The sequence below is a fragment of the Eublepharis macularius genome, chromosome 5 (assembly GCF_028583425.1).
Source record: "Eublepharis macularius isolate TG4126 chromosome 5, MPM_Emac_v1.0, whole genome shotgun sequence".
Classification (NCBI taxonomy): Eukaryota; Metazoa; Chordata; class Lepidosauria; order Squamata; family Eublepharidae; genus Eublepharis; species Eublepharis macularius.
In genome coordinates, this window is record NC_072794.1 from 129,634,022 (window position 1) to 129,661,905 (window position 27,884).

The 27,884-nt window shown below is 43.8% G+C and overlaps 1 protein-coding gene across 1 annotated transcript in view; it reads left to right on the top strand.

The window, feature by feature from the left end:
- Positions 1-5,773: 5,773 nt before the first annotated feature.
- MYBPH (myosin binding protein H) overlaps positions 5,774-27,884 on the top strand; it is a 33,366-nt gene continuing 11,255 nt past the window's right edge. The window contains exons 1-7 of the mRNA XM_054980590.1: positions 5,774-6,113; positions 7,400-7,534; positions 9,597-9,764; positions 18,875-18,963; positions 20,889-21,087; positions 22,024-22,163; positions 26,877-27,036. Coding sequence (XP_054836565.1) covers positions 5,927-6,113; positions 7,400-7,534; positions 9,597-9,764; positions 18,875-18,963; positions 20,889-21,087; positions 22,024-22,163; positions 26,877-27,036 — 1,078 coding nt within the window. The 5' untranslated portion in view covers positions 5,774-5,926. The remainder of the gene's footprint in view (positions 6,114-7,399; positions 7,535-9,596; positions 9,765-18,874; positions 18,964-20,888; positions 21,088-22,023; positions 22,164-26,876; positions 27,037-27,884) is intronic.

The window sequence follows — 27,884 nt, forward strand, 5'->3', positions numbered from 1 at the left end:
GCACAAACACTGAGAAAACGCCAGAATGTTCCGAGGCAAGCTCCTGAATAACAGACTCTGTCATATTGCCCAGACTCACACCTGCCATCATTGTTCACAAGTGAGGTAAGTGATTGTGTGTCACACACAAAATGAGGCCACCTGCTGGATATCCTAGAGAACATGACTAAGCCCGCTTTCAGTGTCGTGATGACACCAAGGCTAGAAATGTCGGTTCTCCATGCCTAGAGACACATGAAACAACTCTCTGTTTTGCATTTAAAGGGCCCTTTCATGCCTTGGCACTTGCAGACAATGTTTGTGAACCTCCTCCACGATCTCTCAGTTTTTGAATAACCTTTTCTGCTTTTAATGGGAAAGGGCAAGGGAGAAGAAAATGAACATAAGATCAGATCAGTTGTTCATGTACTCCTGCATCCTATTTCACACAACGGCTAACCAGTTGCCCTGGAGGTCAAACAAACGGGACATAGAGGCCAGAGTCCTCCCCTGATGTTACCTCCTAGCACTGGTATTAAAAGGTCTGCTGCCTCTAAATGTGGAGGCTCTTTTTAGTCACCATGGCTAGTAGCCATTGACAGACCTCTCTTCCATTCATCTGCTTAACCCCCTTTTTAAAGCCAAGCAAGGGCTCAAAACTTCTGGGGAGTTAAAAGGGAACAAAGCTTGATCCAAATACATTCTCTCCTCTCCCACTAGGCCTGTTTTAAAAGCCAGGGGGGGAATCACAATCACAGATTTCCTGGGTAATCTGTTTGGTACCAAGTTACTCTTTTGTAAGTTTTTGTTCAAGCAAGAATGAGCATTTTTTTCTGTTTACCCTTGAAGAAATGCAGCCAAAGCCTGTCCAGTTCCCTGCTTGAGATCTTCAGGTTTGCAAGTTAAAGGCGGCAGTTGTTAGACCTTTGCTGTAAAAACCATCATTGGCTAAGTATGAGGTGTTTCCAATGTACCTTTCCTAGGTAAGTTGGTAAAGTGTGTGACGGCAGAGCAGATCCAGGCGTTCTTGGAAGAGACCACTGCCCTTAGCTCATTTCAGTTCAGCTTCAGGTCTGGGTTTGGAACCAAGACAGCTTCAAATGCACTGGTGGATGCTCTCCATTTAAAGTTGGACAGCAGACAGTCATCTAGGGATAACAGGTCCCCCTGCCCTCCTGGTGGGAAGGCGGGAGACCCAGCGCTTACCATTTTGGCGTTCCTGGGTGCTTTTCGTGTGCACACATAGTGTTCATGCTTCTGCACGTACATGATGACATCACTTCCTAGTAGGGTTGTTTTCATGTAGGCGTGAGAGTGTACACGCGCTTCTCAGTGGGCTGATTTGTGCTCCAAATAGGGCTGATTCTGCCTGTTTGGAGCCAAAATTGGCCCGCTGAGAAGCGCAGGAGTGTTCTCAAGGGGTGTGTGTGTGAGAAAATGTCACTCCTGGAGGTGACATCGATGCACCATCCTGGAAGCACACCCCGGGTGGCATTCCCCCACCTCTCCTCACCCTCTAGCCAGGTGAGTAGAGGTGGGGGGGAAGGTGGGAGCGTGGGATCCTCTGCCCCCAGCAGGGGAATGGATCACTACAGTCATCCCTGCTAATATTGTTGGATTTATCAACAGCCTTTGGTGGCTGTCGTATATTTATTGCACATATATGTATGTATGTAATGGACCAATCTGCCCCTCCCCTGATATCTATGTGATTTAGTTCATTCCTATTGAGGGGAGCTCTTGTTCCAGTTTTCCAGTTTTGTGTGTTAGCTAAAGTAGTTAGTTGTTGGAGTTGTCTCCTTGCAAATAAACTGCTTTTGCTTTGAGCCAGCTTGTCTTTGCCGAATGAATCTGAGAATGGGTGCCTGAGTGAGTACTCTAATCCGTGACCCCACAGCTAAAGGGGAACATTACAGTGGCTGACCACTCCATTCTTAGCCATTGGTTGGAATATGGAGTTGGTGTTAGGGGTGTTAAAGAAGCAGTCTTTGGTGGGTTTGGTCTTTTTGCCTCATTGGACAGAAAGAATTTCCTGCAGAGAGCAGAATCCATTGAGTGGGATTTGTCCTAAAGACAAGGGTTGCTTGACAACTGCAAAGATATCTTGACAGACATGTCTAGGGGAAAGGATTCTTGGAACACAGAAAGTCTGAAAACTACTGTGCTAGAATGAACTTACTTCAGAGATCACTCCCACATGGAAAACAAGACACCCCCCCCCCATTTATTTTAGACGTTGGGGTCAGAGTAGAGCACTAGAAGGCCCTGCCGCTGTATCTTGGCAGCATATCACTCTTCCCCCGCCCAGGCAGAAGCAATGAGAGGTGCTACGTGTCCCAGTGAGATCTCAGGTTTGCCCATAATGAGATATTTGGGCCTGGAGACATTTAATGTTTACCTCAGTATGATGTACTAAAAATTTGCCACCGTGACTATCTGGTTTATATATTAAGAAATAAATTAAGTTTAGAACAGTCCATTGACAAACACAGAGCCTGATCTGCAATAAATTTTGAAAAAAAACCCCTCTCCAAACTTATGAGCATAAAATACCTTCAGAGGAGCGAGGAATGTACCTTTTGACCTTTAAGAGATCATTCATCGGGCTTTCTCAAGCAACAGAAAAACTGCTGGCTGCTTCTTCACTGAGCCACTGGACATGAACATATATCAAATCAAACACCTGTTAGGGTGCTAGTGCAGCCATTAGACATATGCCCAGAAAGTCAGGCAGTGGTGTGGGGAGGCTTCTACGCACAGTTGCTTGTAGTGCCACCCTAAGAACACTTTCCTGGGAGTCAGCCTCACTGAACAGACCTGTAGAGGATTGCACTGTTGGGAGATCAGAAGCAAGGTTAGCTGAAGTAGTCCTTTGTTTCTCTCTTTAATAATTAATTCAAGAAACTAATTTCAGGAACAGTACTTGGCCTCTGGGCCAAAACTATCTAGTTCAGCTCAAAGATGTGAGGCTACTCAGTGCTAAGTACTTATCAAGGCCCTCAGCCTGTGAGGATGTTTTTTTGCAACGGATCCTTTTATGGGATCCTATAGGCCCCATGAGGTGCAAATATCACACAGCAAAACAAATGGAATAGATATGCCGCAAATACTGAGCTTTTTGTTACACCTCCCTTCTGCATTATCACAGGCAAGAAGCAGCTCAAAAGAAGCTCAGAATCAGGACTTTGTTCGTGATGCATCTAACCTCCTCTGATTCCAGAACCAGAACTTCAAAATGATCCCATCTTTCACACAAACTTTGAAGTCTTTATATGCACCAAATATCCTATCCTTTATAAAACATAGCTTAAGATAATTTCTGCTCTCTGAGGCATTCCTAGCTCATAATCCCACACCATCTATGCATGCACTGCTCTGCCCCCTCTCCACATTGGCATACATACATACAGACAGACAGACATAGCCAGAGGCCATAACATTCCCACTAACATATAACTTGTGCCACAGCAAAAGGTTAAAACGTATCTACCTAACAGAATAAAACTTAAAAGTTTAAAACTAGGATGGTAAAAAATAAATACAAAAGCCATGAAATGACATGGAATTACAATTTAACTAAAATTCTTAAAGGATTAGCATCAGCCAATAACAATTTAATACATTCCTCATCTGAGCCAGAAAAATTTACACAAAATTGATTCAGCAATTTATTACGAATGGACCCATAAAAAGAACAATGTAAAATATAGTGTAAATCAGTGTTCCACCTGATTAAGACCACAAGGACAGAGACACGGTTCTACAGGTAATTTCTGGTATCTGCCTTGTAAACACTCAGATGGCATAGTTTGAAAGCAAGCAGTAGTAAATGACATTGGCATAAAGAATAATAGCTCTCCACACATCGTAACATCTTTATTTTAATCTATTTCTTATATAATTTATTTGCTGTTCATGTCTGATAAAGAACCACTTTTGTGACATTTTTAGTTCATGCAAGCGAACGCCACGATTATTTATTTGCTTTAAAGATTTATATACTGTGAGCTCTCAGCCTTTTAATTTGTTAGCCATTAAGGTGCTCTTTGTCGTTTTTCATTGCAACAGACTGGCAGTGGAATCCTAAACAGTTACACCCTTCTAAATCCATTGAAATCACTGGGATTAGAAGGCTGTACCTATGTTTAGGATTGCACAGTATAACCCAGCTATCTCTTTGGAATATTTTTTTTGGCACTGCATTAAGTTGCTTTTCCTGTACTAGTGCTGGGTCTCAGGTGTCAACTAGACCTATCAAAGTCCTTCAAGATGTCAGCGTTCACCAACCAGCATTACCTTCACCTTGGATTCAGTTTCAACTTGTTCATCTTTAACCATTCAACCACAGCAGTAAGGTGCTGGCTTAGGACCTCTACAGCAATGATAAAGAAATACGGAGCTTGGTGTCATCAGCATATTGATGGCAGCCTCCTACAAATCCACAAATGAATTCTCTTAAGGGCTTTACAGAGAGATTGAATAGCATGGGGGATAAGAATGAGCCTAGAGGAACCCTACAAGATAAGACACTGATGACAGCTGGTCTTCAACAGAACACTCTTGAGTCCTGCTCCTAAGGAACGATCTAAACCAATCCAAGGCAGAACTCTTAATCCCTACTTGTGCTTCCAGATATCTCTACAAGATGGCATGGTCCACAGGGTCAAACACTGCTGATGGATCCAGTAAGAGTAATGGAGCCATGGCTTTTGTCCACATTTAAACAATCAACTAAAGCTACTGTACCGTCCATATCCCATAGCCCATGCTGAAAGACCAAAAGGGGCCTAAGGCAGATAAATTATTCAGGAGGAACTGATAACTGGCCACATCATTTTCCTCTAGCATTTTTTTAAAGTGGTGGACAGATGACCACCTGTTTTAGTGACTGGGGAAAGGTGCCCGAGTCAGTGACTGATTTATGATGGACCTCATTAATGTGTTCCTTACAAGATTTCACAGAGGTCCAGGGTACAACTGATACAGTAGCTTGCAATCTGTTTTGTTTGACAAACTATTGAATCTGCACAGCAGCCCATGTTAGCATGGAGTTGGCTTAAATGGCTCAATACACACCAGAACAGGATGCAGGAACAAAACAGAATCCTTTGAAGAGGGTGGAAAAAACTCTCACCGCATTTCCAGTTTTATGTAAAAATACTGAACTAAGAGATCATGAAATTTCTTGTGAGCCACTCACTACTAGAGCATCAGTCTGTGGGGATCTCCAGTTGACACCTCCACCCCACCCCCATGCTTGATTGCAAAGCTTGATCATTCTCTTTAAAAAGAAGTGGAGGGTTTAAGTCTTCCTGGATGTTACACCATTTAAGCCCCATCTTCAGTGAGACTCACTCATAAAGAAAAGATATTTTGCACTTTCTCTGAGGCAGTCTATCTGTTATCTGCTCTAGGGCTGAGCTCTGGCATTAAAAGGGGGTGGGGGTGGGGGAGGTTGCAGAACGAAGTCCTGATGAGTGGAGGGAGGCTCAGCTTAATCCTTGCTAAAGCCCGGCTCAGGTTCAGCCTTGCTTCGGTGCCAGACGAGGGCTGTTTACTGAGGTCTGTAGGAAATTACCCGCGGGCTAGTCCCGGTGCCCCGCAGGCCGCCGCTACTCCCGAGGAGGTGCTGAATTTGCAGCTCGCAGCTGCTGGGCGTCTATTCCTGGCTCCCCCTCCCGCCTGGACAGGTGGGCCAACGGGAAGGGGAGAGAAGGGGCGGACTGAAGGGTGGACGAGGGCCATATAAAACCCCCCAGATGCCCCTGCTGAGCACAAAGGGGCTCCCCGGCGAGCGGCGACTTGAGCAGGCGAAGCAGAGAGATCCGCCGCTGCACAGCTTCCACTCGCGAGATCCAGGGATAGCCCCTCCGCTCCCCGATCGACCCCGAACGCCGGACCTGCGGCCCACCACCTCGGAGCGGAGAGCGGCCCTCAAATTCTACCCATGTCCGACCAAGAAGCAGCGCCGGCGGCATCAGCGGCCGCCCCGTCCGAAGCCCAACCGGCCTCGGCAGCAGAATCTGCACCTGCTCCCGAACCGGAGGGCGCACCGCCAGCCCCAGCCCCAGCCCCTCAGCCCGCTGCCCCGGCGCCAGCTCCACCCGCTCCCGAGCCAAAGAAGCCCAAAGGAGGTGAGGCCGCCCGGACGGTGGGGCTGGAAGTGGAACAAAGGAGGGAGCGAGCCAGGGAGGGAAGGAAGACCACGGGCGCCTCTTCTTGCCAGGCGCACGTGGGAGCGGGGTAGACGCGTGTCTGTGGTGTCTTTGGTTTTTATGCTGCTGGTGTGTTTCGTTTTTAAACAAGGCCGACGTTTTGGAAACCCCGAACCCTACAAAACTGCTCATCCACACGTGACGAGTGGTAACGGCTTTCAGGGCAGCTTGCGCTCGTCCGGAAAGCGGTTGTCTGAGACTCGCGAGGGCCACGGTCAGGATTAGCGCTCCCCAAGTCAATAGCAAAACCTACAGAATAAATACCAACAAATCTATTTTAAGGTGGCAGAAGTTACGCAGATAACTGGGGAACATAAAATCCTCCCAACGTAGCCTCTCCTGTTGTATCAGGTGGAGTTGGCTCTCGGACTATTTGTACACCTGCCTTAATAAAACGAAGTAGAAGAAAGCAGGTGAAGCTGGAGAGGGCCACCTGGGCCGTTTCCACACACGTTGAATAATGCACTTTCAATGCACTTTAGTTATCCTTTAGAAGTGGATTTTTTGTTCCACACATGGAAAATCAGTTACAAATGTGCACTAAAGCGTATTGAAAGTGGATTATTCAACGTGTGTGGAAACGGCCATAGTTGCCTGTGCTGTGCACACATAGGAATTTCATGGGTGATTTTGCCACCCCCTCCTCCCATAGTTAAGTTAAACGTTGAACTTGAAGTAACAGGCAAGGAAAAAGGTGCTATCACTTCTTATACTATTACTTAAGCCAGAATGCCATTTTTGAAGTCGAAATGTGATTCTATCCAACATGGACTTTATGTACATGAAAAATGTAAAAGAACTTTTAAAGTGTAACTTATGGAACAACTGTTCACACACACACACCTATAATTTGACCATCATATTTATTGATATTATCAATAAATATCATATTTATTGATATTATTGATATTATCACAGTTCTCTTCTTCAGATGCAACTGTGAGAACTGTGATTCTCGAAAGCTTACGCTACAGTAAAGTCGGTTAGTCTTAAAGGTGCTACTGGACTCTTTTCTATTTTTGCTACTACAGACTAACATGGCTAACTCCTCTGGATCTATATGAGTCATAGGATAAATACAGTGTAACATTCTATTGGGCCCTAAGCTGTTCTAGGAGGAGAGTGATGTGGATTAGCACAGCATAAATGATGGACTGGTGGGAAGGGCAAATGCCTTACTAATGTCTTTACATCTGTGGTGGCAGCATCACCTGGTCAGCCGATGAATCTGGCAGTGGATGATGTGAATGACACCTCTGTGACTCTGACGTGGGATGCACCAGAACAAGTGGGACCCAAGGGCCTGGATGGATACGTGGTGGAATACTGCAAAGACGGAAGTAGGCTTTACTTCCTTGTAAGCATGAAGTGCTTCATGCATTAATATGGAAAAGAGCATTGCATGTTGAATGTAATTGGTTTACTCTGTATTGTTGTATCCGGGAGCTATAATTGAGGGGGGAAATGCAAGAGAGTTTTTGAGTGATGTTTGCTGAAACTTTGAAAACTGCTTGGTGAGGAGTACAAAAGAATGTGGTATTGGTAGTGTGTAATTGATGTACTCCTTGAGTTTATGATGAGGAACGCTTAGAATGCCAAAAGAAGCAAACCATAGAACTGAAATCGCTGTAACCCAGTTTGAGTGTTATATAAAGTAGCTTCTCCTATTGACAGTGCAGTCCTGAGCAGAAACACACTCTTGAAAGGGCATTGAAGTCTGTGGACTTAGATCTGCTTAGGACTGTACTGTAAGGCTCCAATACAAAAATCGTACTGGAAGTAAGCCCCATTGAATAAAATGGGACTTATTACTGAGTAGACCTGCTTAGACTTGCAGTCTAAGTGTTGTAGTGCTTTTCTCCATCAGCTGAAAAACTGAACTGACAATACTGGGGCAGGAAAAGTTGCACATGCAGAAGATCTGCTTACTGTGGAATTATCCAAAAAAGCGCACCCCAGTCAGAAATCTACTATAGACACATCACGGCTGCAATCTTAGCCTGTAGCATCTTGTGTGTGAAGGGTGCTTTCAAAATGGAGGCGAGAACCATGGCCAATCTCCCTTGTCTCCAGCTTTTTTGATGCTTAGAACCCTTTGGGTAGTGGTGGTGGGTACAATGCAAGACTTTGCCTTGGAACAATGTTTCTTCCCCGAAGCACTGAAAGTACAATGCAAGGATACTTTACATTGCCAAAAGAGTAGACTGTATGTAAACTGTCTAGAGTTTAAAAGCCAAATAATACATTTGTGAGCAGTTTGGTTTACAGACTAGTGATGGATTGGTCATGGCTGGCCTTTTCTCCCCACAAGAGTTAGCTTTACACAAGGAATATGCCCTTATGATAAATATTCATCCCTGTTATTTGAATTGGACAATTTATTCTGAAAAATCGTTCCAAAAAGCTGATGGATTTGAGTGGTTGGCTAGTTGGGGGTGTCTGATGAGCTACGGCTGGATGAATAAGTTCTCATAAATAAATTAGTTTTTGTTTCACTCTTTCATGCTTGCCGATTGCTTTCTGTATTCCAAATTGTCTGTTGAATATTTTATTTGAACCAATTTCAACCTGCATAAATGCATTATCCTGTATTTATCATTCCATGGCTGCTTGGAGTATTTAGAGGCCTTTTGTCATAGTGGCCACAGTCTTGGTAACCATTTGCTTAACTGAAACCAGCATAAAACTTACCTTTGTTGCAGTTAGAATCTGTTGAACTTGAGCCCAGAAATATTTGCTGTCAGTACAGCACAACTGTTTACAAAGATAGACTGTGTATGATCATGGAAGAAACATATCCAGATGTTGCTGAGATAATATTCCATCTCCAATGTGGGAGATGGAAAGTAAAAAAAGTTGCCATATGTGCTTCTTCTGGGTATCTTGTTCCATCAGATTTAGTTGTAAGATCTCATTAGTCAGGTATAGTTAACTTTTTAAAAATCCTATCCCTATGCATGTTTATTTGGATCCAAGTCTATTGAAATCAGTGGGTTTATTGCTATGTAACTTTCATAGGACTATAGATTTCACTTCTCATTGCTGGGAAAGAACACTATAGGTGGGTAAGTTTTAAGTTTTATTATTTTATTTACTTAATTTATATCTCACCTTTCTGTCTATGGAAACTCAATATGGCTTCCATCCTTCTCCTCCATTTATCCTTACAAAAACCCTGTGAGTTAGGTTAGGCTGAGTGTGTGTGACTGGCCCAAGATCTGCTTCCATAGCAGAATGGGGATTTGAACCCAGGTCTCCCAGATCCTAGTCTGACACTCTAACCACTGCACTACACTGGCTCTCATAATGATGTTTTAGAGCAGAGACCTTATGAATTTTTTAAATGTGAGTTGTTTGCTAAGGAATTGCTTGTTTCTAATTGCCTTTGTATTTTTGCTGTAGCTACAGACTGGGTGGCTGCTAACAATAAGCCTTTCCTTTCTACCCGCTATGTAATCCGCAACTTAACGTCTGGAGACAAGCTTCACATTCGTGTAAAAGCAGTCAAGGATGATGGAATTAGCGAACCAGCTGCCCTAGACCAGCCACTCCTTATCAGAGAGATTCTTGGTATGTATCTTCAATGCAGATGTATATGCATATAGTGTCCTAGAAAATGTCACCGTTTGATTTACACTTTGTTTAATTATATGCATTAACATTGATTGTACAAGAAGTCAGCTTTGGTCAGCAATGGCTCAATTTTAAATGCATTTGTATTGGGTTTCTGAATTAATTGATAGCCATGCAGGAAAACGAGTTGCAAACCTATTTAAGCAGCCCTCTTTACAATGCAACTCAGTTTCATCCTTAGAACAATCTGATTCACTTTACAGCTTTCCTAGGCTTCAGCAACCTATGCAACGGTGATCCTGGCATCCTTGGGCTACATCTTCACTATATCTAGAACTTGCTTTGGTTGACTGTTGTAGAAGGATTGCACTGTGTTATGCAACGAAGATTGTGTAGCCAGGCATCAGCCAATTCTCCTTTGCCTAGCTGCCATTTTCTTTTTCCTTTTGAAATGTGCCCATTTTTAAATAGTTGTGTATAAGGGACACTTACAGTGCCTTCCTGTGCTGTGGACTTCAGTGGGTTTAGACAGGTGTAACTCTGTTTAGGATTGCAATGTCTAAAATAACTGCATCTTTGGGAATTATAATAATCTACAGTGAAAAGTACCTGTACTTCAGAATATAGAAGTAAGACTACCTACTTGTTAGTAACAATGACCTTGAGAATAAGCTGTATGTCTGAATTACTTCCTTCACAAAGCTCATAGGATTTTTAAAAAAAGTTTTTAACTGATTTCTGTGAATCTCATCTGCAGCAGCAAAATGTTAAGAGGGAATGCTGGTAGCTTTATCTAAGGTTATGGTCGCTTCTTGTGCTCTCAGCTTGGCATTTTTAGCACCCAGTTGGAAGTGCTAGGCCCATCCCTGGAGAAAGGTAAATTCCTTTTTCACCAAGGAGGCCCTCAAATCAGTCTTCCTGGCTCCTTCATCTATCATCAGTAGTGTCCTCGGTCCTGTCACACCAAAATTGCAGGAACAGCCTGGCCTGAAAGCCCTGGGCGCCACTCTCACCAGGGAACTGGTGGCAGCAGTGCTGAGGTCAGCACAATAAGATGAGAATAAAAGCATGGCACGTTTTTTTAAATTAGGTTTTATTTGAAAAGAAAAATAGAAATGACAATAGAAAGTGCATAGAAACTTATACATAATACAAAGTACTACATTTGAACTACAACAGAAAAGTATATTCAAAATACGTGGCAATACAACTACTTTTAATTTTTCTTAGCTTCAAGCTAGGTAACCAAAGACATCTTTCCACTTTTCTGGAATTCCAGTATTGGTCTGTTATGCACATAAGAAGAGAATTTAGCCATTGATGCATATTCATACAGTTTATCTATCCACTCAGACATTTCGGGGCAAGATTCTGTCTTCCATTTTGCTAATCCATGACACTTTTAAAATCCTACCTAATTTAATTTATTACATTTATATTCCGCCCTCCCCGCTTTCGCAGGCTCAGGGCGGACCTAATAAAGCAACTCCTCAGAATGCTGTAATATGCTTTGGAAGCTGCATGTACCTATCTTTTCCAACTAGGAACCAAATAACAAGGAGTTGCGTAGAACAGGACATTTTAGAAAATACAGCTTTTCTTTCCTCTGCATGACAAACTTTACCTGCCACCACCCTCCTTTTTATACAACAGTTTCGGATACAAGAACAGTCTTCTTCTGTATCTGGACTCCCTGGTTCCTTTAATTCAAATTATGGCAAGGATCCATGTGACTTTCATTGCATTTTATAAGTGTGAAAGTGCCTTCAGCTTCTTCCAGGTATTGCTACCACTGTTATGGCAAGAAAATATTTTGTGTGGAGTGCAACCCTGTATAACCTGGATAGGAGGATTGTGCTTCTGACTAACCTAATTTCAGTTTCCACTGTGGAGAGAAATTATTTTTAGACAAACCTCTTAATGGAAAATAATGAATGCTGGTGATGGACAGCCTTATCTGTCAGCCAGCGTGTTGCTGGCTACTCAGCTGAAAAGTGGCATATCTCTTTACTATCAGCCATTACAGGCTGGGTTTGCCAAAGGACTGACTTCACCACTTCTGCACCCCTAACAGTAGGCAAAGAAGGGTGCAGCAAGGCATCTACTGCTTTTTGAGTAAAATTCAAAGACTGTACTTTTAAACCTGGCCTGATTCAGTCTAGTGCAGAGTTACATTTAAGATGTTGGCAAGACTTCTGGCAGTTCTGCTGTTACTGGCAGAGCTGAGCAGATTGATAATTTTAGCAAAATTGCTTAATGTGAATAAATCACGTACCATATCTACATTTGACTTACTTCTGTATGGTGCTTTCTTCATTTAAAAAATGTACTTGGACTCATGATGTTCACTGCCTTGGAGGTCCAAGCCTACCAGCCAAAAGAAGCGCTGGTACTGTGGAAAGATGTGCTATAGCACATCAGAGACTATTTACCCAGCTGGTATAATACCAGCTGTTGGCTAAGGATGTGAGCTTGGAAGACCCCACTTCAGATGTCAGGCTAGCTATGTACCTACTTGTTGGTTTCAGGGAAACCATTATTTTTATAATTCAGTAGAAATGGGCACAAACAGAAAAAAAACCCCGAACACGATGTTCATTGTTCATTGCCATCCAAGAACGGGGACTTATGAACATTTACGAGCATGACCTGTTCATGAACATGTTCGTGGTTGGATGTTTGTGGGGGCCAGCAGGCTCTCCTCCAGCCATCATCCAAGTTTGGTCAAGATCCCTACTGCACCAGTCCCAGAAACCTGACCTGAGCAGGCAGCAGGAAAGGTACCAATAATAAATAATAGCTTGGCCCCAGAGCCTGGCAGTAGCCCTGGAACCTGAGGGTAGGTAGATCCCTACCGCACCACTCCCAGAAACCCTACCTGAGCAGGCAGCAGGAAAGGTACCAATAATAAATAATAGCTTGGCCCCAGAGCCTGGCAGCAGCCCTGGAACCTGAAGGGGTAGATCCCTGTCCCACCACACACACAAAAACCTCAAGCTCCAATGCACTCTCCCTGTCTCTTTCTCAAAATGCCAACAGCAGCTGTCTCCAACTCCACTGTCTGCTGAAACTGAAAGCCAGAGCTGGGAGCATGGTGCCTTTTATAACCAGAAGTCCCATAGAGCAAAACAAGGAGGTCTGTGGTTGGTAGTCAGAACTGCCTAACAGGGTCTGGAGGGATGAGATTGGTGTTCCCATGGCTACAGAAGACCCCCCTCCCCCCTGCTCCCTTGTAACAAATTTGGAGTTCCACACTTGGAAGGAAGACCTGCCTATCAAGCTAAGTTGGGCTTAGATTGGGGTTTCCAGGACAACAGCAGGAGTTCAGACAGAGTTCAGACAATCCCTGCCTATGGCTGACGAACGCAACTAATGAGGCTTGCAACGACCACTTGTACATTTAGAATGGGGCCTCACAAACAGCTTGTTCGGGAACAGCAGATTGGGCTGTTCATGGCTTTTTTTTGGTTCCTATTGCTGTTCGTGCCCATCTCTACTCTTCAGTACCTTATCTACTTCGTAGGGTCTGGAAAGGATTATTGATATAATGTAATTAGGTTGCAATCGAAGAACACTTTTATGGGAGTAAGTCCCACTGAATAAAATGGGACTTACTTCTGAGTAGACTAGGGTTGCCAGGTCCAGGTTGGGAAATTCCTGGAGCTTTGGGGGTTGGAGCCTGGATAGAGTGGGGTTTGGGTAGAGGAGGGGCCTCAGAATGGTATAATACCATAGAGTCCACTCTCCAAAGCAGCTATTTTATCCAGGGGAACTGATCTCTGTCACCTGGAGATCATTTGTAGTTCCGGGAGAGCTCCAGCCACCCCCTGGAAGCTGGCAACCCTAAAGCAGACCTTCTTAGGATTGCTTCCTCCACTTTGCATCTTCCTTCTCCATCTGTCCTAAGACTAAAGTGAAAATAATTACTTATTTGCAAGAGTAAATATTATTTGGGACCCCATGATGTTGTTGGGGGGGGGCGCACTGATTTAGAAGGGTTGAACTTTCTCTTACTACTCCACCCTTCAAAAATTTCCCAAGTGACTTTTCTGTTTTTAAAGAAAGATAGTTGAGGTTTCATTGCATGTAAATGCCAACATCATTTCATTTTTAACTGAGAAAAGTGACTTTAGGAAGGCATAGTTTAGAAGAGAGGAATGACGGGCAGGCAGGGGTGTTTAACCTGTTCCCTCCCCAATGTTTCTCCATTCTATTCATTGACAGGAATAAATGGTGTCATTTGAAATTTTTAAAAAGCAACCTAGAAACCAAGAAGGACAGAGGTAGAATATTTATTCCAGTATCCCTGTGAGTTTTAGTTGATTAGCTTTTCACCAGGTGACAGTCACAAAGAGAACATAGACAAAGTTTACTATACCATACTCACATGAAAATAACAAATTAATAACATTAATAAATTCAGAAACCAAGTGCTGAAAAACATGTTGGGGTCTACACATTGGAACATACAGGGCTTTTTTTCAGAGGGAACACGGTGGAGCGGAGTTCCAGAACCTCTTGAAAATGGTCATATGGCTTGTGGCCCCGCCCCCTGATCTCCAGACAGAGGGGAGTTTAGATTGTCCTCCACGCCGCTCCAGCGGCACGGAGGGCAATCTAAACTCCCTTCTGTCTGGAGATCATGGGGCGGGGCCACCAGCCATGTGATCATTTTCTCCAAGGGCAACCCACTGAGTTCCACCACTTCTTTTCCCAGAAAAAAAAGCACTGGGAACATATAATCCCCCACCTCTGTTTTGTGATGCTGAACATGTGGCAAATAACTTGTATTGTCATTTGAAACTGTCTTATGTTTATATGTAGCTTTTTGGCTTAGAAACCCTTGCCAATCTTGCTTTATTTTCAGTTACTGGATTTTCATACATTTCTATATTGCTTTATTGGATTTCCATACATTTCTATATTGGCATTGGATTCGTCCAAATGAGATGGAGGAGACTGCAGAACTGATTCTGCATTGTACAACATGCTATAATGGTTGGACCAGATTCTAGGAGTTTCAGGTTCAAATCACCAGTCTGCTGTGAAGGCTTATTGGGTGACCTCAGGCTAGTCACCCTTTCACAGCCTAACCTGCCTTGTATTTTTGTGAGGATAAAATGTAGGAAGGGAGAACAATGTTGTAAAATCACTTTGGGTCACCATTGAGGAGAAAGTTCATCCAGTAAAAAAAATCACCAACAGATTTTACAGTAGAACATATTTAATACTTACATGTGTCATGCCTTGGGGTCATGGAGAGTTCCTCAAGTCATAGCTGACTTGTGGCGATCCCTGATGGGGTTTTCATGGCAAGAGACTAACAGAGGTGGTTTGTCTTGGGATCAGACTAATAAAAGCACCTTGTCAGAAATAACTTGTACTGGAGTATTTGCCTCTCACCAGTGTTCTGGAGCTCTTTCTGTCTGTTAGCGTCATGGTTTAGTTGCTGTTCACTGAGAGAGACCTTGAGTGTGCTCTTTCATTGCCTATGTTAGTCTAGAGACTGTGGTGGCAAAGAGAGACACTAATTTTAAAAAATCAGCATGCAGATTTAATAAAGTTAGGTGATTTGATTAGAGCATCTGGGCAGGGGGATGAGGGACAGTTTCAAATGGTCATTGTATATGGTGCTTCTGGTGTGCCTAGGGTAATAGACATGGGGGTTATTGTGTTCTCACAACAACTCTGTGTGGTGGATTAATCTGAGAGAAGAAGCAATTAGTTCGAGGTCACCTAGAAAACTTCATGGCAGAGTTGGGGGTGGAAAACCAGATCTTATTGGTTCAAGTCCCACCCTGTACCTACATGGTACAGTGACATCAGTATAGGAAGAATTATTGGGTGCGCAGATAAAAGAAATATTGTGGCATCTTTGACTATGGCTAAGCTGTGCATTGTGGTATATGTAGGAGTCTTCTTAGGATTGCTTCCCCCAGTTAGCTGTTTTCAATTGGGATATTACATTTTTCAAGACTGATAAGAAGTGTCAGGAAAGGATTCCAGAGCTATCTACATGGGTGTGAAGATGCAGGTTTTGTTGTTGGCTGCATCATTTGAGTTTGTCAGGCTCCCTTCTTGTATTGCCTGTTTGTTATGCACACAGTTGCTGAAATACCATTCATATTCTTTTTAATCCTGGATCCTTCTGCACATGATCACTTCTGGAATGTATGAGGCCTCAGAGGCACATATGGATCTTTTTTGAAAGTCAAACATAACTCCTTTCACACTCAGGGGGAACTGCTTGCAAATGTAGTAAAGCTAGAGTTGCACTGCTGTTATTTGGATACCAGGGAATGTGATGACAAGCCATTAAACAGACACAGTCATCTGTGTCTCTCCATGTTCCCCAAGGGAACATATAAAAGTACAGTTCCATTATGTGCTGTTGGCTGATATACACAACCTCTTGCCTTAGAGTTAAGCAAAGGGACGTAGGCATAGCAGGGATGTACAGTAGGGTGAAGAACAGGCTGTCTTTGATGTTTAGGTTATCAGTTCCCCAAGAATATTGATAGAAACACTGTGCTACAGCAAAGCATGTAAACACATATACACCTCTGATTTGGAGTGAATACAAACAACTATTTAACAAGTCATAATTTGCCATGGTGGGCTTAAAATCTCAGGGATCTGTACTGTCTTCCTATGTTAAATTATTACTTGGAACTCTGTATTCAGTCAATGCTGCTATAGTTTAGCATTAGAATATATACAGTGCATTCTTAAACAGCCCACTCATTTCAGTGGATTTTGAAGGGTATCGTTCTATTTAGGATTACATTGATAGTGAGACAGCAGTAGGAGGGACTGTAGGGAGCTTTCCATTTAATAAACAAAAGTTAGTGATTAGTTTATTTGACCATAAGTCATAAAATAGTATAATATATCAGTACATAATAAAAACCTGAAAATGAACAATACTTGCATAGTTACACCATTGCATGGGAACTGATTGAATTATAATCAAAAGACGTAACAATGTTTTGCTCCAGCCCTAGCTGAACTGGCCACATGCTGGGTCACCTTTCTTTGGTTAAAAATCTAGTTGTATCATCCAAATATTTCTCATAGCCGTGTTTGTCGTTGCTTATTGATTTCCAAAGTGTTATATCTGTATTTGAAGGGGCAGGAAGGCTGCATTGGGTGAATATGTCTTTCAATTCCATTTTAAACTAAGTTTTTATAGACAAAATCTTAACCGCCAGGAGATAATTTTCTGAGAAATGCTTCCTACAAGATCTGCAACTGGAGCAGAGCTTGCAGAATGGGACTTTCCCATCCCCTGCACCAGCCCACTGAGCTCTCCAAAATACTTCTGGGGGTCAGCAAATCCTCAGCAACAGGTTAAAATACAGTGAGGGTTGGTGATGGAAGGAGGGAAAGTGATGTGCAGAAACATGAGGGTGGGGTGGCAGATTGAGAGTCGAGGGGATCCCTTCTGTGAACAAAAGAATGTTCCATGAAAGGGGCTAATGCTATCCCAAGGGATCCCTCTGACACCCCATTCCATCGGTGTTTGTGGAGCGATGCTGGGAGAATTACAGAGCCATCTGATGCAGACTCACTCCCGTCTATGCCCATTGATTTCTGTGACTGAAACTGTCATTTAGCAAATCGGAAGAAGCACTGCCGTCTTGAGAAAAAACATCCTCTTGATCCTGTGGGTTACTAGCCATACTACAAAACAGGTTGCAACCTTGCAAACTCTAGAACCAGAGGAAATAAACCCTCTGAGCAGCGATCTTTACCTGCTCTTTAGAGAAGGAAATTGACAAAGCTTCCTGGCTAACATCACATCTCCCTTCTCTTGAGCGTCTTCATGTAAGAGCCATGTGAGAGCCAGTTTGGTGTAGTGGTTAAGAGTGCGGGACTCTAATCTGGAGAGCCGGGTTTGATTCCCCACTCCTCCACTTGTAGCCAGCTGGGTGACCTTGGGCTAGTCACAGTTCTCTGGAGCTCTCTCAGCCCCACCCACCTCACAGGGTGTTTTGTTGTGGGGATAATAATGACATACTTTGTAAACCACTCTGAGTGGGCATTAAGTTGTCCTGAAGAGCGGTATATAAATTGAATGTTATTATTATTATTAAGAGGTCTCCTTAGAGAGACTCTCAGTATGGAACCAAATACCTCTTCTTAAAAAAGGAAATGAAATCTTAAAGGGCTGATCTAGATGTGACAGCATCCTTATGGCTGCCTTGAGGACACTTCCACCATTTTAAAGTCAATTTAAAGTGCTGTGGGTGCCTGGGATCAGGCCCACTGCATGGCAGGCTTTTGTGCCCCCCCCAAGTACTTGATCAAGTGTGCAAATCCCTGCATACCACCCCCACCCCCCGGCAGCGGTTTCAGCACTTGAAAAGGCATGGGGGGTGAGTGCCATGCTGGAGTCCTAATCAGGATTGGGCCCTTACAGCACTTTCAAATCACTTTTAAAAATGGCAGCAGGTTCCTCATGGTAGCCATAAAGATGCTGTCATCTAGGCATCCTTATGGCTGGCCCTAAGTTAAAGTATGTTGGAGGGGCAGGTGGGCTGCTGGAATGACCAGCAGTGAAAAGAATGATATGCTCTACGGAAAGGGAAATGATAGAGGCAAACACTGTTGCCGGGAATCCAAGGGCAAACCATGCATATATTTGTGACGATGCACTAGTAAAATTGCTCAGAGTACTCCTGTGTATACTTACTACTTATTGTGACACCTTGTGTGTGCCCCTTTCTAATAAAGTACTCAGAATAAATGGTGTTTGGGATGCAGAAGCATTATGGATTATTAATCAACAAGTCCACTTTTAGAAATGTTAAGCAGTATATTTTTCAGTTATGCACTCTTTCTGGATCTCTTGCTCCGAATTCTGGATCTCTTGCTCCGAATTTTGACATAGTTTGGTTCTTTTAAGTATAGAAGGTTGCTGACCCCTGCTATAAAATAAGGAAAGATTTAAATTCCTCTTCCTACCTGAAGTTATGGAATCCAGCTGAAAAATGGCAGTATGTGTATTTGGAGGAGGGGTCCCAGGCTCAGGCGATTCCTCTGTGATTCCACGATAAGAGGTCTACAATACCGCTGACAGTCTGATATAATTCTGCTTTGTCTAGAGCACCCCAAGATCCGACTGCCACGCTACTTAAGGGAAATATATATGAAGACTGTGGGACAGGCAGTGAACCTGCTGATTCCTTTTCGGGTAAGTGGGTAACATTTCCAGTTAATGGCCAGTTGTAATTTGGGCTCTATTTGAGAAAAGCTTTTTCATAGGAATTAAAAAACTAATGCAGTGTGGAGAGGTGGGGGGAGAGAGACAACAAGAAGAACAGAAATGTTGCACACTGCTAGCAAAGTCCAAGGTGGGTTTCCTTTGGCAGAAGATTTCAGCTGCCAAGGCATGATGAGTGATCTGTTTGACTGACTTAAAATGGAAATTTATTGAAGTTCACAAAAGAAACATGGCTCCTGCTGTCAAGTGTGAGAGAGAAGGCATGGTTGGAAATGTAGGGAAGGCATAAAATGAAATGTTGGAGTCTGTGAAGAGATTCATATCTGGACTGGACAAGCTAGATCTGTAAACAGGTCTGCAGAAGTTACTGAGTCCTGGAGTGTAATGTGTGAACTATCCCAAGAGGTGTACAGCTTACATTTCAGAAAGGTGTTTCTTGCCATACCGCAAATAATGCCAAATTTGTCATCAGACCTCTTGTCAACATCCTCATCCCAGAACAGTTTGAAAAGTCTTGCATTTGTATGGTTTCTTTCTTCATCTTCTTTTGATTTCAAGAGCTTTTGCAGAACAGAATATTTCTGCAAGGGAATCAAGTCTGTTGTGCGTGTTCGAAAGGCAGAGGCAATATGCTTCAGTCCTAAAATAATTCCCTGCCAAAAATAGCAAGCCGTATAGCTTACAGTATGGTATGGAACTGACAGCAGGCCATGCCTTTCCTTGGCTCTTGGGTAGATGCATTTGTTGTCAGAAGCTGCTAGGGATCTACACCCCTTCCTTAAAGAAGCAGCCACCAGAAGCACATCTGATATATATTCATATTAGTAATCCACAAGGGTCCTATGAAAGGATGTAGATAAAATGTGGCCCCCATTGCTGGGATGGAAATATGCCAGCTGTTTAAGGCATCTAGAATATGGGTAGTGTTAAAATAAACGTTTGCAACTGTCCTCTCTTGGTGAATAAGAATCTGAAAAATTTAGGGGTGGGGTGGGGCTCGTATCACAGTTTAACTCACAACAATAGTGGGTAAAGTTTTTGCTGCAAAATAGTTGTGGCAATTGTAGTCTTTTCCAGAGTTCTTCAGTCTGTAGGATAAAAAAAAACACGTGTTCACTCTTATCAATCTGGTTTAGGATGGAACCACATGCTATACTTAGCTTTATTATTATTTTAAATGACTTTTTTTTCAAATGCAACTTATGGAGATGCTTTTCGGAAGAAAAGAATTGCTGTGAAGGGAAGGATTAATGAGAGGGCCCTTAACTCTTTCCTCCACTGACATTTTTTCCCACTGGAAATAAACCCCACCCCTGAGCCATGTATAACCCCACGGGGGGGTGGGGTGGGGATATCTAGTAATAAACTGCAGGGAAAACACTTTGCCGTTTCTCCCCTGCACCATTCTCTCTTTCCAGAAAGCATCCCAAGTGTCTGCATTCAATAGGTACACATATCAGTTGGATGCAAAGTTTAGTGGCTGTTAATGGAATTGGATGTTTCTGCCTCCCTCCCCTTGCGGGAGCCTAGTGAAATCTCCAAAACGGCTCCTGGTCCACCTGGAGTAGCATTTGGGGGAGATCAGTGGGAACGGGAGGGGGGAGGCAGGAAAACTCCATTCCCCTGAGGGAAATGACTTCCATTAACAGAAACAATTCAATCTGGATCCAACTCAAAACTCTTTCAAAATGATCAAGCAACTAAATGTTATATGTAGTTCTGCCCGGCTGAGACTCTCAATCAGATACAGCCTTTAAAATCTTGCTGCAGACATCTTGCTCACTAGTGATTTACTCTGGACCATCATGAAAGACCAGCAGACACCCATTCTAAATGTGGTGAATAGAACATTACTGAACTTTACCAGTTACTTTTTCCCTGTGGTCCTTCCTTAGGGAAAGCCAAAGCCACAGGTGACCTGGACCAAAGAAGGGAAGCCCCTGGATCCCAAGAGAGTGAATGTGCGTAATTCGGAAAAGGATTCCATCTTCTTCATCCGCCAAGCACAACGTAGTGATTCTGGGAAATATGAAATAACTGTTAAAATCTTAGATGAGCTAGAAGACAAGGCCACTATTGATCTCCGTGTGATTGGTAAGGACTGCAGCAATGTTAACTATTTTTTAAAAAGGATGATGAATTTGATAGCAAAAGTCCCCAGAATACCCTTTCACATGTGGTAGCTAGCTGGACCTGGTATGACTGAACATTGAATCACATAACTCTTAATGATTTCAGGAAGCTGTTTATGGTGATGACTGCTCTGTTAGGGAATTACTTAATTGGGTGGGAAGAAAGTCTTGTTCAAAAGATGTTAAAGGGCTTGTTTCCAGTATTAAGTAGAGGTGGGCACGAACTGGGAAAAAATGAACCGTGCTGTTCGTAGTTCGTCCCATTTCATGAACCACAAACCATAAACGTTGGTTTGTGGGGTTTAAATGCCCCTTTCCGTACTGCTGTGAAGTCACATGGAAAGGGGCATTTCACCCCACTGGCTTGGATCAGCTGCTTATCAGGGAGATCCCCGACAAGCAGCTGATTCAGGGTTTAAATGCCCCTTTCCCTGCTGCTGTGTGCCCGGCTGTTCTGCTTCCCATGTTTGCAGGAGTTTGCTTATTCCCTGCTGGCTTTGAAAGCCAGGAAAGGGCTAAATTGCTGGTTTTCCCTTCCTCCTTTGGGGTATGCATACACTCTTTCTTTTTTTCCCAAAGGCAAGAAAGTGTTGCAACATTGTAACATTGTAACATGGCAACATTGCAACGTTGTAATATTACTACACTTTGGTTTGTATTTCAGTTCGTGCCCATCTCTAGTATTAAGGCTACAGCAAAGTAAAGTGGAAGAAAATTGGGCTGAGAGGGCACAAGCAAGGAATATGTTCCAACATACAGCTTTCTCCTTTTCCATGGCTGAGTGGCTACTGCACATGTTGTCTGGTGCCTTCTGGTACATTGCTCTGCCCTGTGTACTAATAGCATTGCTGTGATGCTTTAACAATTAAGTGTCTTCTTGTGTGTCTGCCTTTTTCAGAGAGACCCAGCCCTCCTGAGAACCTGAAGCTGGTGGATGTGTGGGGCTTTAATGTGGCACTGGAGTGGAGCCCACCCAAAGATAATGGCAATGCTGATCTCAAAGGTTACACAGTCCAAAAGGCAGATATGAAGACTAAGGTGAGGCTGAGATTCATTGGTAGAGCATCTGTTTTGCATGCTGTAGAGCATCCCTGACATCTAGTTTAAAAGGTTCAGGTGGTACACGATGTGAAAGGCCTCTACCTTGAGACATGGAGAATTGCTGCTAGTCAGAGCAGACCATGCTAACCTTGATAGACCTATGGTTTAACTCAATATAGCTTAGGACTGGGGACTGAGAGGAACACAGCCCAGAAAATGGGGCAGACCAGAAACTGCAAGAATTGACCATTATTCCAGCTCATATTTTGTCAGCTAAACTCAATCTCAAATCTGTGACTCAGCACAGAAGGATCAAAGGTACTGTTGAACTCGCTGCAGCTGGTTGCCGCTGGTTGCCGCTTTCACAGGCATGGAGATTAGATTTGCACCCAGAGCAATAAGGACTGTAGAGATGGAAATAGCTAAGATTGGATGGTGGCTAACTGAAGTGTGAAGGCCAGCGGAGCAGGCAGCCAAGCTCCAAATGTGCTGTTTGAACAATAACATTCTCTTCCTGACCACTTCAGGCATCTGTTCAAAGAATCTTTCCTATTGAATGACATCTGGGGTGCCGGGTTGGAAGGAAAATGTCACGTACATTAGTAATAGTAAGAGCCTGTGAGGTGAATTTGCAGACAGCTGTTGTGTGTGGTGTCAGCAGCAACTGCTGAGTCTCCACAAGCAAGGGTGCCGCTCAGCACTACAGGTTTAAGTTGTGAGACAGATTTGGGCATTTGGCAGTTGATGCTGTTTGTTTGAGCAAGGCTCCGGTCATGGCCCTGTTCCTTTCCCTCTCTTGAGAATGTAGCAGAATGGAGATTCAGTGAAAATGCCAATGGCAGATGCTGAAGAGACACAGAATGTTCAAGTTCCCCACCACTGTGGCCTCCAGAGCACTTGTAGTGAATGCCACTTTGAGCTGCTTAATGAGGGCTGGGAGGGCCTGGCCCAGAATGAGAGGCATATTGGAAGTGTGTGAGATACAACCAGTTAGTGTAGCTTCCTTTCTGCCTTGGTGGGTGAGAAGTGTATAGAAGCACAGCTTATAAATAAGGTTCAGAAGCTGCCAAAGAAGAACAGATGGCCAAAACTCACCCCACCACCTTCAAGAGAGGATGTTGCCAGAGCTTATATCAATTTCAGCAGTGCAAGGTGGTATTTGGATGCCCTGAGAAAAGACATCCAGGAAACACTACTTTAAGTGCAATCTGAAGACCACCTAGAGAAATCCTGAATGAGGCGTGGGGTAGATACAGCATATCCACATGCCCAACAACAGGAGAATAAATTATAGTTTGCTTAAGAAGCTCTGGCAAAAATCATTGTGGAGGTGTGATGTAGTCAAGGATACTCAGATTAAGCCCTCAAACGTTTATCTTTACAGCCAACAAGCTAAGAACCAAGGTTGTATAGCAGTTAGAGTGGCAGACTAGAATCTGGGAGACATGGGTTCATATCCCAGTACTGCCATGGAAAAAATATCTAGGTGGCTTGGGGTCAGTCAACCTTTCTCAGCCTAACCTGCCTCATGGGTTTGTTGTGAGGATAAATTGGGGCTGGGACAACCATCTACACTGTTCTGAGTTTTTGGAGGAATGGCAGGATAAAAATGTCCTATAGTAAAAGCTTTGTTATCCAGCACTTGATGATCCAAAATGCTCAGCTAACCGGCATCAACTACAGGGCAAGCTCCTCAGCCAATGTACCCCTGTGTCTTCAGGTATGCACACCCCACTCCACCCTCTTCAGCCGGGCAGCTTAATACCTCTGGCTGTTGCTGGACTTCTGACATCATCCTCAGGTGCCTCCCTTATCTCTTGGCCTGCCTTGGGCTTTTGGGTTCCAGCTTTGACAAGAGGGCTGTGGGGCAGCTGGTCCTATTAATTTATTTAAAACATATGTTAGCTGCCTTTCTCCCTTACAGCACTCAAGGTGGCTTACTGCAGACGTAAAATCACATTAAAAACTCAATTTATATTCAGTCTAAAACTGTCAATAAATAATATACCAAATGAATGCAGTTCTGAATAAAACTGTCTTCAGATGTCTCCCAAAGGTCGAAGGTGAGGGGTCAGGCACATCTTCCAGGGGAGGTTGTTCCATAATTGTGGGGCTGCTTCTCTGAAAAGCTCCTCCTCTCTTGTGTACCCACCACACAAGCTTCTTTGGTCAATGGACTGTTAGATGGGCCTCTTCCTGTGATCTACTTCTGTTTGTCTCTCTGCTATGTAGGATGACTCTGTAGCTCAGGGGAAGGCTCATGGCAGGCAAAAGTGCTGTTGCCATGGCATTCCTGGCAGGATGGAGTTTGGTCTGTGCAGATTCCTCTGAGTAGAGGCTGGGGCAGAGCAATAAGCTTGAGTATCTGGCACATTCTACATGAGTGCTGGATAACAAAGCTTTGACCATAGTTAATGAGTTACTGAAAATGGAGCCTTCCTAGCCGTCTCTTCCTTCCCTGCTACTGTGAAATAGGAGAGGAATGGGGGGTGGGGGGTATGAAACTAGGGTTGCCAGCCTCCAGGTGGTAGCTGGAGATCTCCTGGAATTACAACTGATCTCCAGGCAACAGAGTTCCCCTGGAGAAAATGGCTGCTCTGAAGGGTGAACTCTATGGCATTATACCCCACTGAGGCTCCTCCCCTACCCCACACCCCACCCTCTCTAGGCTCCACCCCCCAAAATCTCCAGGAATTTGCCAACTTGGACCTGGCAACCCTATATGAAACAGCAGCAGGGATATTGTTGTCCAGTCCCTGAGACCTTCATGGAGATACATTAGCTGTATCAGGGCATAGGGGCTTGCGTCAAAGTTCAGATAAACATTCTGGCATCAGAGGATATAGAGGAAATTAATCGATTAATCGACTGTATTCTTTCCAGATTGGATATAGAAAAAAGTTATATGGGATAACCTGGTTCACTTGACTGTGTGAGGGTGTTAGCCAATTAGATTCCATAGTTCAGTTGTACATGAGAACAGAACTAATGCACAATGATCCCATGGCAGGGATCCAGCGGTGCAGCAAGATGATTTTTTTACACCCTGAATTTAGTCATATGGCTTCCTCTCCCCTTCATATGGTACTGTAGAGTTCAAATACAAAGCTGCAGCCTGCTAAGCCTGTGAGCTGGTGCCTTGGATTTCTCTCCCGAGGACTGGCCCTGAGAGCACCACCCTGCAGGGATAAAATCTTATGAGTTGATTGCAAGAAGCCAATGCCCCATCAGCCAATCTCCCAGTTTGTGCTCAGGATAAAACACCCTTTGTGTTTCTGTTTGACGTTTGGTTAAACACATGGAGTGACTGAGGGATACAGAGACAGGACTTCAGGTTTCTATAGCTTAGAATGTTATATTTCTCTCTGGGTATTCTGTGCAATGCCCCAAGCATGCCTGAATGCCTGCGCTTCATTACTATGAAGATTTCATATATCAGTGGAGGAACTGGATGTATTTTTCTTATTTATTTACATTACTTATAGTCTGCCTTTCTCATTGAGGCAGGGCAGATTACACAGCCTAAGTCAAATACGATCATCAGGAGGGGACATCCAGTAAACAAAGCAATAGTGTTTGGGTTGCAGAAACTTTGAAGACAAGCAGCAATTTGATACAGAGATCAAATGATGCTGAAATAAAACATAAGCAATTAAACATGACATGTTAAACAATGCAGAAATGACCTAGTAGGGATATGCTTACAGCAACAGACAGTACCCAGTAGTATAGTCTGCAGTTCCTATCCCTTTACCAAAACATTTTTCTAAGTAATTTCCTTACAGTATAACCTTCCTATCTTTGTAAAAAAGCCCTCCTGGATAATTCAACTTTGCATAGTTTGTGGAAAGCCAGGAGAGTGGGAGCCCTCCTGACTTCATCTAGCATGCCATTCCATAAGGAGGGGGCCACAACAGAGAACACACATGTACAGGCAGCTGTTGATTTTGCCCATTTGCAGGGTGGCACATGCAGATGGCCCTGTTCAAATCAGCGATGCTCCTGAGGTGGAGCATCGGGAGAGAGGCAGTCCTGCAGATATGAGTGACCAAGGCTTTGGTTCTGTGAAAAATACCTTTTCAGTGTCCACACCACAGCCTGAAGAATAAAATGGCCTCAGAAATACAGAACTTGACCACCCTCATTTCAGATAATAGAAACAGAGCTGGAGGTCATCATGGGTCATCTAGTATAGCCCCCTGCACAATGCAGGAAATTCACAGTTATCCCCCACCTCCCCCAGTAACCACTGTTCTCTGCCCAGAGGAAAGTGAAACACTTGCAGGACCCCCATCCAAGCTAGCCTAGAGGAAAATTCCTTCCTGACCCCAAAGTGGTGCTTGGCATTACCCTGGTCATATAGGAAAGGGCCACAAGAGGCTAGTACTGGCTCATGCTTCCTACCCTTCCTCTCATGATTTGCCTAAATGTAAATATTAGACCTTCCCAATTGTATAACCCTTACAAAGCCCCCATGGATCCCCATACCTTATGTAATTTCACCCTGACTTCCATCACCCATTACATCCTTACTAGTAGCTTGGTTGTCTGTTCATGATAACGAAGGGTTCCATAATTCTTGGTTTGGGAAGGTTTGGCCCTGCTGTCAGTATATTTAGGAAAACAGGTCTAAGAGGAAGTATGAAGGGCAGCCCAGTGTCTTGCCTTGGACATTCTCAGGGTTAATGGCTGCTCTTTCCTGCTTTTCAGCAATGGTTCACGGTCCTGGAACACTATAACCGTACCAGCTGCACTGTGTCTGATCTCATCATGGGCAACAGCTACTCCTTCCGGGTCTTCTCAGAGAACCCCAGTGGCCTCAGTGAGAACGCTGCTACCACCAAGGATGTAGCACACATCAAAAAAACAGGTGAGAGTGAAAGAAGCTCTGTAGGAAGACTAATGATCAGAGAGCGGATGGCAAGATGTTCCAGCCAGCTCATCTCAAATGAAACAAGCCTGGGCAGACTATGGGTCTGATTAGATGATAACCCTATGAGGAGCAGCAAAGGTGGAGGAAGTGTAGTAATGTTTCTTCTCGTCAATTAAAAGTCTGACTCAATAAATGTGCACCATTTAAGTGATACCTCTCAAAGCATTTCTAGCTGTCTTATGCTGCAGGCAGACCTAACACCCCGCCCCCCCCCCCCCCACAAAGAGCTCACAATGTCACCTTCAGTAGTGAGCCTGCATTCACAACTAAATTGGCAGATGCACAATGTCATGATTCAAACCTGATAAGTAAGGAGTCCAGTAGCACCTTTAAGACTAGCCAACTTTACTGTAGCATAAGCTTTCGAGAACCACAGTGCTCTGTGTCAGATGCTGGAGAACTGTGGTTCTTGAAATCTTATGCTACAGTAAAGTTGGTTAGTCTTAAAGGTGCTACTGGACTCTTTACTGTTTTGCTACTGCAGACTAACACAGCTAACTCCTGGATCTAAAGCCTGATAAGGTATCTTGCAGCCTTGTCTGTACCTGTTTGCTTCTTCCTCCATCACCACCTTTGGCTTCAACTTAGAGGAAGTTAATAAAGTTCTAGGAGAAAAAGGTTGTGCCACCTCCATCTTGGGTCCCTTCCAACTCTATGATTCTATGATTACACTTTTGAATGACTGCAAAAAGTCCAAACATCAGAGTGATCAGAACAAATGCCTTCTTCAAGACTGAGGAGATGTAATCCTTGTTTGTCTCTTAATTAACAGTGAGATCTGCCTT